Source organism: Nothobranchius furzeri, chromosome 16 (assembly GCF_043380555.1).
Source record: "Nothobranchius furzeri strain GRZ-AD chromosome 16, NfurGRZ-RIMD1, whole genome shotgun sequence".
Lineage (NCBI taxonomy): Eukaryota > Metazoa > Chordata > Actinopteri > Cyprinodontiformes > Nothobranchiidae > Nothobranchius > Nothobranchius furzeri.
In genome coordinates, this window is record NC_091756.1 from 26,387,980 (window position 1) to 26,398,196 (window position 10,217).

Here is a 10,217-nt window from a genome sequence, read left to right on the forward strand (position 1 = left end):
CCCTCTCCAGGTCTCGGGTTCCAGAGCCAATGCAATGTGTCGAGGTGAGTCCGACTATATCTAGCCGGTACCGCTCAACCTCTGCCACAAGCTCCGGCTCCTTCCCCGCCAGCGAGGTGACGTTCCATGTCCCAAAAACTAGTTTTCTTGTCCGGGGATTGGACCGCCAAGGCTCCCGCCTTGGTCTGCCACCCGATTCGCATTGCACCGGACCCTTCATGTTCCTCCTGCGGGTGGTGGGTCCACAGTTGGACGAGCCCATGTATCCGGTTCGGGCTGGGCCCGGCCGGGCCCCATGGGCGAAAGCCCGGCCACCAGGCGCTCGCTCACGGGCCCCAACCCCAGGCCTGGCTCCAGGGTGGGACCCCGGTAACCCTCCGGGCCGGGTACTCCGACTCTTCGTTTTAACCACCATGAAAGATCCTTCGAACCGTTCTTTGTCTCACCCTTCACCTAAGACCAATTTGTCATGGGAGACCCTACCAGGGGCACTAAGTGCCCCAGACAACATAGCTCCTAGGATCATTAGGGCACTCAAACTCCTCCACCACGATAAGGTGACGGTTCAAGGAGGCCACAGAGTATATTTACAACAGTCATGAGGTGTGATTGTTTGAGATCTGTAGATATCAGGCTGGTGTTCTGATTGGTGCTCTAACTCTGGCTAGGACTCAGTTAGCTTAACAGATGTTAATCTAACATTTGTGGCGGTAGCAGATCAGAGGTATCCCAGTCAAATACATGGAGTGCTAAGGAATTACATAGTTTAAATGTAGTAATGCATATATGTTCTATCCTCCCAGTGGTCTGGCTCAAACACCAGACAAGTCTAAACCTGTTAGTACTGATTAATTATAAACTAGATAGTCTTTTCATCTCTCAAAGTGTGAAGCTGAAGTTTTAACATTTAAAATCCCAAATAAAAATGTCCATTGCAGCCCTTTCTTTAATTGACACCATTTATTGCATTAAGGCATGATTGCATTTTCAAACAGCTTTAAAAAAGTAAAAATAAACTTGTGGTGAGATCAACAATGTTTAATCTGATGCAGTGAAAAAGTCTAGCCTATTAATGTGTATTGTTGCCAAACCGCTCATAATCTATAAATGATCTGATGTGTCAAAAAAGTTAGACATTAAAAAAGAAAAGAACTACGCAAACATAATTAGTAAGGATAAAAACAAAAATCTGTCACTCCAGTCAAGAAATCAGAATCTTCTTTTCTTATTATTCATTACAGACACAAAAACAACAACAAACTGCATATTCCTCAACAGATCTGGTGCTTCGTCATAATTAAAAACCCACTTTTATGTGTGTTTTTATGTCATTTGAAGCATTTGCCTGCTTAAATTATTGCAGAGTTGAGTTCAGTGTTCTGAAAACAAGAGCAAGCATAAAATGCAAATCATGCCAAACTAAAACATCCTGATCAGATCTGCCACTCTGCTAGAACTGCTGCCCATCAAAGTGCATAATGTTTGATTTCATGACTCAGCTCATGTTCTCCTCTGCTTGCTCGTCCATCTGATTTGTAAAACTGATTGAAGCCAAGCTCCATGCTGTACTCATTATTGAATATTTATATATTAAATCAACTTTACAACAATGTCAAATGTGACTGATTTCTAATGTCTTCCTATGATCTTAAGTTTAAAACTCTTCATTTAGATTTGATAACTTCATCTTTCAACTACAGTAATAATAGGAATGATTTATCTGTATGTCAGTAAAAAAAATGATGCTAATGTAGCACAATAAAATCTGGTGTTTTATCAGTTTCTCAAGAGACGGTGCTCCTCACTGGAGTGCTTCGACAGTGGATGTTCGGCTTTCCTCTCCTGTCACTGCGACTTTCATAAAAGAGTCTTCGTATTGCTATTCCTGAAGTTCCACCTTAAGGAGAAAATATCTGGTGAATGTTTCCCTCTCATTTCTAGCTGAACTCGCATAAAAGTCTTGGATTTAGAAGAAACGCGAGTCCAGATGCAGGTTTAGTTGTTCTGAAATCAGTTTTGACAACAAGACACAACAAAATAAAATAAAAGAGAGCAAGTCTGCAAACAATTACCAAACTTAATATTCCACCAGCCTCTGTTAGGAAATGGGCTCTTATGAGGTTTGCATTCAAAAAATTATCACCCTTAACTTTCAGGTCAAATGAGACTTGTCTTTTTAGAACTGTTTACAACCTGCATCCTTCCCTCCAACGTTGCTGAGACTGGTTCAACCTTATCGTGAAAAGTATGCGGGGTTTTTCAGTTTCAATTACACTGAACTGGTACATGAAAAATATTTGCAACAGGTTGTGTAAAAACATTTGGACAATCAAAATTTAGTTCCAATGCATCTTGGTTGTCTCGGTTTCTTTCACGATTTCCCCAGATTGGCCTTAACAATGTGGTCGCCAACCCCTAACAGAGTTCTCTCTCGTTTCTCACTTTTTACGTACAAAAACACAAACTGATTGTGCCGAGGGGGGGAAGCCCCTTAAATGACTGTTTGAACATGTTGAAAATGTAAGCATCACGATGCAGAGGAAACTGATCCTTTGCAAGGGTTTGAGACGAACTTCAGTCAGATACCGGCCTCGTGAACTTACTGATATTGTTGCAGAGAAATCACAGGACAATCCCCCCACCCATGCCAAAATAAGGAACAACTCGACCAGCCTGACAACAGTTTGATGTGTTTAAGGAGCCTCGAAGCTCCATAGATGCCTCTCTGAGAACGCAGAAACCCCATCACTCAACCTACAGCATCAAAAAGTTGTTAATGTATCAGTAACAAGCGTGGCAGGACCTCACACCCTGATGAGTCAGTAGATCCCCCAACGACCTGCTAGTAATCAGGTCCATGCTCGTCGTGTTACAGCTGATCGGTGTCATTCAAAAGTTGTGGACTCTTGCAGAGTGATTGTAAAGGACTAGAAGTTTTGGTAGTGGTGTTATTCTTTCCTACAAGACTGTCCGCACAGTAGTTTGATGTGACAAAGTCACAGATAACTCTCTGCTTATTCCCAAGGCGGCATTTCCGTGAAGAAGCCCTCATACAGACCAAATCCCTGATCCAGGGTCAGAGGAATAGCCTGCGCTTCTTCTTTAATCTCCTCCCATGGCTGGAGCACAGCCTCTCTTGACTGCTCTGGGAACAGAGAGGTTGGTTCGTCAAAATGCTGCAGATGGTGCTGACCTTGGAGCGGCTGGTCTTGGTCCAGCTGCTGCTGCCTCAGCAGCGGATGCTGCTGGGATGCATGGAGCTCTCCCATGCTCACCGAGCACTCCATGGAAGCAGCACTCAGGTCCAGGTAGCCGTAGGACTGATGGTGGCTGATGTGCTGGCTCGGACTCATTACATCACCTGCTCCACACCACCTCCCCAGTCCCGCGGGGTGCTGCCTCCCATGAATGGAAACCTCCATCTCACAGCCCAGGGAGCTGAGCGCCGTGTTGATGTCTAAGTCCTCAAAGGTGCTGCAGTTCCCGCTCAGAACGTCGTCGAACACAGATGCCAAGTCAAAGTCCCCCTTGAGGAGGTCCATTTTGTTAGCTTCCATCACTAGAAGAGGGGACTCGGTGGCTCTGACTGGCTTGTTGCTTTTAGAGGGTAGATGCTTTCGTTTGCTGCCCACTCCCGGAAAAGAGCAGGTGTCTTGGATGCTGTCGTAACTTGGAACCAGTTTATTTGGTCTTTGGGAGGCACTGCTGTTGCTGTACTGGTTAGCGGACATCCTTCGACGTTTGAAGATGCCATTGACAAACATGTCGGCATACTGCGGATCAATCTGCCAGAAGCCTCCCTTCCCTGGCTCGTCCTTCTGCCTGGGGACCTTCTTGAAACACTTGTTGAGGGACAGGTTGTGACGAATCGAGTTCTGTGTCAAGACAAGAAAAAGAGATGATTAAACATGGACAAAACAAGGCAGTCATGCGAGAACTAAAAATGCCAATTTGTCAGGGAGACAGCAGAGTGGGCGTTGGGGGCATTGTTGTTGTTTGTATAGAAAAGCAAATGTGCCTAATGAGGCTTTCTAGTAACAGGCAGCTCTGTGCATTTCAAACACGATCAGCTGTGCTTAGCTGCATCTCTCTCAGGAGCCCTCATTAACACACATGTACACACACACACACACACACACACACATCAGAACTCGCACTGAAACTGCTGGGTTAAGCCTAGTTTAGGCTTCTGCATCAGCTCCACGAGGGAGAGACGCACATGCATTGATGCAGACGTTTTGCTCTCAGACTTCCCCGTCCCCTGGAGAGTGTTGCAAAGCAATTCCCTGCCAGGACAACAGAGGGCAAAGCACTTTTCTGGGGTATGCTGTCATGTATCCGGCCCTAAAGGGAGCCTAAGTCATGCCCATCTACCGCATCATGGGTCCCCAGAAGAACAAAAAAATGAATTGGGGCTAAAAACGCTATTTTCTAATTCCGCTTGTTTTGCTCCATGGATTTCACATATGATGTCTGTGAATTTTAAAGACACATTTTGATAGCAAGAACACGCTTATTTTCCAATGGGGGGAAATGTTATTTTAGGTTTTGTGTGAAAATAAGTCCAGGACTACAAATGCGCTTTACGAAAGTGACGTCATCGAACCAGACACGGAGAAAAACTGGGAAAATGGCCGTAAGTTTAGTGAACTTCCAATCCTTCCTTCAGGAAGAAAGAACCACCACAAATCTGGCCATGTGGTAAGTAGCAGCTACGCTAGGGGAGAAGATATTCTGTCGTAACGTCATTTGTGCAGCATGCCGATGTCTAATTTGTAGTCATACTAATTACGAACTTCTACAAGCTGGTATATCTCAAAGTACATGACTGGCGTGGTCGAAAAACCCATCGTTACTTTTCATTTAAATCTAAGTTCAACATATGTGCGGTCCAGGGTGTAGGGCAAAGCGGATTAGAAAATAGCGTTTTTAGCCTCATTGACTTGCATTCTTTTTTTCGTTCTCCCAGGGACCCGTGAGCTGACCGGAAAGGGAGGAGACTCAGGCTCCCTTTTTACTGTTGTGTGTGTGTGTTTTTTTTTTGTTTTTTTGTATTTCGTCATATATATATATTTTTTTTTTTTTTGCTAAGCTTGTCCCCATCCCATAGAGCCCCATGCTATTTTGAATTTACGCTGCTCAGTATTAGCTAATAGTGTTAGACATCCGCTTACATATATGTCAAAGTTGACTACTTTTCTCATGGAATAGTTATTATTTAAACAGCATGATGTGAGAATAATAACTGTAAAAAAAAGGGTTTTTAGCTCTATTGGCCATCTAGGTGTGTGTCCACGAATGAGGGGCGTTGCTTCCAACTGAAATTGTGATCCATTTTTCAGCCTCTAGATGGTGCAGTCAGAGAAAACACTTACTGCAGTTTGAATTGACATGTTTTCTATTTAAAATAACTGTTTTCATATTTCAACAGCTATATGTAACTATCTAAATATAGACTCTAGTTATTTAGATTTAGCAATAATACGAGGATGTATGTGTAAATGTTTGGCCAAGTCATAGTTTATGAATGTTCACACCTTCTTTTATTGTCTGACTGATTTGACTAAACATGACAGCTTTTAATGCATTCCTTTAAAATTACCACCCAATGCTAATAACCTCTAAATTATGCCATGTGAGCCAATTACTTCGTCTCATAAATGCTTTTGACCCAAACTTTGTGTATTTTAGACCGTGTTGTCATCTGTGAGCTACAGTTCTGCAAATAACAACTAAAATGATTGTTTCTTAAATATATTCTTTTGTCCAACTGCCATATTTTGTAAAGAATATGAATTTAAAGGGCTAGTTCGACCTTTTGAACTATGGAAAGATTATTCAGAAAACTACATACCTTTTCAACAACTTCAACTTGGAGAATAAAGAGTCTAATTCTGACCCGATGGGGTTAGAGTGAATCCAGTTACATGTCATCCTAAAACAGCTTTAATTGTGTGAGGGCATTTTCACCTCGTCATCATGTCCGTTTATCAACCCTTGTCAATCCTTATCAATTATGCTGGCAGAAATGTAAAAGTCTGACAAGGAATGCTCTGGTGTGAAAACTAAATACTGTGATGTAAATAACTGAGTGTCATGGTGTAAGGTTTCCAAGACACTGGCAGCATAAACCAGCGTTTTAAAGATTTTTTTCATGGCTGCAATAATATTATAACCTACCAAATGTGACAGGCTGTTAGATTTTCAAAGATCAAAACTTGTCTCTGTTTCTTTGAACAGAGGCTGTTCACATGTTCATCAGGTAAGAGATCTGAGGGTCACTTTAAATGATAGAACCGATCAAATGTGAAGCCTAAGCCTTGGACAGAGGCAGAAGCCTGATTTTATCTTTGTTAGGGTAACTCTGCCTGGCTTAAGGAAGATGTGTGTGATGGTGACACTGGAGTCAATTGCTCTGCCTTCCCTCCCTCACCTCAGCATTATCAGCCTCATAAATTATAAAGAGGGACGTATCCGGTCTCGGTTACCTGCCAGCTGGGCTCAGCGTGTCTGTAGTAGCAGAAATTCTCTGTGATCCAGTTGTAGATGGTGGACAGAGTCACTTTAGGCTGTTTGCTGGCCTGCATGGCCATGCATATGAGAGAGGCGTAGGAGTACGGTGGTTTAACTTTAGGGTTAGTTTTGTAGTCCACTTCCACCTGCGGGCTTGTCTGGAGCGGGATCTGCGGATAGCCGGGTGTTGGGTGCGCGCAGTTCGGGAACCGCTGGGAGTCGCTACCGGACGTGAAGGGGCTCCCGGGGTGCAGAGACATCCCGCTGGCGGCTGTGTCTCCGGCCGGTGGGCTAGAAGGAGAGTCAGTGCCCGTTCTGGGGAAGCCCAGACGTCTCAGGAAGTGGTGCTGTAGCGAGGAAGGGCATCCGGGTCCGGCGGCGTTGGGTCGCTCCGGGTCCGTGCTGATGATTGAGAAATTCTGGAGCCAGTGGAGACTGGTGAGACTGTCGTCCAGGGGAGCGGAGTCCAAGACCTGATCCTCCGGGAACACCGCGAGCCACCTCTCTTTGAACTTGTTGGCTATATCTGGGCTCGTCAAAACTGGCATCCTGGAATTTACGCACGCGCTGTAGCCTTGAAGGGTCTTTAGACTGACATTTAAATTTAAAAAAAGAGCAGAAAATAAAAGTTTATGAATTAAACAACCGTTCTGACTTCAGTTAAACCACCAGAGATAATACATTTGCATTCATCCCCCGACAAGCGACGCGGTAACGCTCTCCTCCTGGCGCGTGGCTGGCGGAGATGCTCTGTGTACACCTGTTGCTGTTCTTCCCTGTCTCTCCTCTCCAAGGACTCAGCAGCGCATCTAGTTTGTGCGCAACAAGTGCGGTGGGGGGAGGGCGAGGCGCAGCCAGCGCATATGGAAGAGGAGGGGGTTTAAATACAAGAAAAAGAAAGGAGACACTTAGGAGCACTCATGCGACGGGGATCTCCTGCGTGTGTGTGTGTGTGTGTGTGTGTGTGTGTGTGTGTGTGTGTGTGTGTGTGTGTGTGTGTGTGTGTGTGTGTGTGGCTGTCTACTCTATTTTAATTACCTCCATCCTCCTGTCTTTGTTTTACTTCTAAATGTTAAACTTTCAAGGGTGGTGCGCTTTCTTGTACGAATTACTTCTTTGTTTTTATATCTGTGATTCGGATTGGAAACGGGCTGAAATATGAGCTCATGGCGCGCGTAAAGCTGGCGCTAGAAGACGCGCCACATGTCCCACTCTGCGTCTGCAAACAAAAAACAGCTGAGCAAGCTTATGCGTCATTTTTTTTAAATCTCATTCAATTCACAGAGGGGCCGCGATTTAGGCAGAAGTCGTGTTCACAACAAATATACTCAGGCTGTACAGCATAAAAGTTTTTGAGGTTAAACTCGCCTGAATTCTGACCAACATGCGCAGCAAGAAGGACTCAAAAGCAACAGCGTTCTGTTAAATCCGTTTGAAACCACCCCACTTAAATTTGAGTTTGTTTTAGAATGATGTGCAAGTACGCCAATCAAACAACATTTAAAGGTTTTCTTTTCTAATAAATTGGGCATTTGTTGCAGAACTCGTACGTGCAAGATTACAATCAGTTTTTGTTAACATATTTACCACAATGAGTCAATTCAGCTTTACCAAACAAGTATGTATTGGCCAGTTGTTGGACTTAGTGGTGTGTTAAAGAGCCTCAATCAAATGCTGCTAATCACGGGAAAACAGTGCCACCATGTGGATTTAATACCACACTGCAGCTGCACCAGAGTCCAAGCGCTAACAGAAATCTGGTGAGGGGTTATTTCTACAATAAAATTTTTTAAAAAACTCATCATCTTCTGACTTCTTGTCCTGAAACAGTCCCACAACCTACAAAATGTCTGTTTTGTTTTCCTCATTTGACTATTTTTTTCATCAAATAAGAGGACAGATCCTAGCAAAATGACACCAACTTTCAATCTAGATGGGTGTGAAGCTTTAAAATCAACTCAGATAAATGGCATTCAAAATGTTTCTGTTTTGAAGAAACTCAAGTCTTCTGCCTGAAGGAAGAAGGGTGACTAGTTCATGGGCTGAATGGAAAAGGAGGCTGCTGTTGGTCACTTTTGAGCAGATCTAAACATCCTGGTCAGTCTTATCAGATGTCAGTACACACTCCACTACAAATCGTAAACACAAGCTGCATTCAAAGTCTGTCATTCATGCCTTTGTCCTGTCCAGACTCGACTACTGCAATGCAATGTATGTGGGTCTGAGTCAGGGTGCGATTACTCGCCTAGCTGGTTCAGAATTCAGCTGCTAGATTTTTGGCCATATTACATCGGCGTTGGCGGAACTCCACTGGCTTCCCGTGCAGTACAGAGCAAAGTTTAAAAGAGCTGATTCTTCCTTCCAAATTTTGAAGTCATGTCTGAAGACCCGTTATTATATCCAGGCAATTTTGTCTTGAACGTAATTGTTTCATTGTTGTTGTTTTTATCTGTTTTCATTGTGTTTTATTTTTTGATCTTTTATTGTGTTTAGTAATGCAACTGCTTTTTATTGTTCTGTTCAGCACCTTGATCTTCTGCTCAAGGTGGTGGAAGGTGCCGGATAAATGATGATGAAGACGTTAACTCTAACCCACTTTCACTGTAAACAGAATAACAGCACAGCCTTTTCAATGATACTGGCTGTGTTAGCTCAGTGTCGTATGATGCTCGCTCATGATGTTTTCCCAAAAACATCATCTCCCTCCTGCTTTAATGGCTACCGTCCTGTTGCACTTACTCCCATCCTTATGAAGTGCTTCGAACGGTTAGTCATGCAACACATCAAGTCTGTTCTGCCCCCCTGCCTGGACCCCTTCCAGTTTGCATACCGGCCCAACCGCTCGACCGATGATGCCATCTCCACTGCACTCCACTCAGCACTCACACATCTGGACAAAAAAGACTCACATGTCCGGATGCTGTTCATAGACTTTAGTTCAGCATTCAACACCATCATCCCCCAACAGCTTACTCAAAAACTGGTCCAGCTGGGTCTCAACACCTCACTGTGTAACTGGCTGTTGGACTTCCTCACTGGAAGACCACAAGCAGTACGGGTCGGCAGAAACACATCCAGCACCATCATTTCAAACACGGGGGCCCCCCAGGGATGTGTGCTGAGCCCCCTCCTCTTTACTCTGCTGACCCACGACTGTACACCATTGCACAGCTCTAACCTCTTCATCAAGTTTGCGGATGACACAACGGTGGTGGGTCCCATAAACAACGGGGATGAGACTGAACACAGGACCGAGGTGAGCCGCCTTACCACATGGTGTGCTGACAACAACCTCTCTCTAAATGTGGTGAAGACCAAGGAGATTGTTGTGGACTTCAGGAGAGCACACACTCAGCATGCTCCTCTGACCATCAACGGTGTGTCTGTGGAGAGAGTGAGCAGCACCAAGTTCCTGGGTGTGCACATTACAGAGGATCTCTCCTGGACGAACAACACCATAGCATTGGCGAGGAAATCACAGCAGCGTCTCTTCTTCCTCCGCAAACTAAGAAGAGCAAGAGCACCAGCCCCCATCCTGTACACTTTCTACAGAGGCACCATCGAGAGCATCCTGTCGTGCGGCATCACTGTGTGGTACGGAGCCTGCAACGTTTCATGCATTAAAACCCTCCAACGTATAGTGAGAGCAACAGAGAAGGTCATTGGGGTCTCTCTCCCCTCCATACCAGACATTTACAGTGCCC

General features: G+C 44.6%; 1 protein-coding gene across 1 annotated transcript; it reads right to left on the reverse strand.

Annotated features, from left to right (window-relative positions):
* Positions 1-954: 954 nt before the first annotated feature.
* foxj1b (forkhead box J1b) lies at positions 955-7,314 on the reverse strand. The gene is made up of 2 exons (XM_015963696.3): positions 6,489-7,314; positions 955-3,875 (listed from the first exon to the last, which is right to left on the reverse strand). The coding sequence occupies exons 1-2, from the start codon at positions 7,059-7,061 to the stop codon at positions 3,015-3,017; spliced, it is 1,434 nt and encodes a 477-aa protein (XP_015819182.1). The 5' UTR covers positions 7,062-7,314; the 3' UTR covers positions 955-3,014.
* Between the last annotated feature and the right edge of the window lie 2,903 nt (positions 7,315-10,217).

Excerpts from the sequence above, each read along its gene's own strand:
- foxj1b (XM_015963696.3), bottom strand. The coding sequence starts at position 7,061 with ATGCCAGTTTTGACGAGCCCAGATATAGCCAACAAGTTCAAAGAGAGG. Across the intron at positions 3,876-6,488 it reads ACGCTGAGCCCAGCTGGCAG|AACTCGATTCGTCACAACCT; the intron begins GTAACCGAGACC and ends GTCTTGACACAG.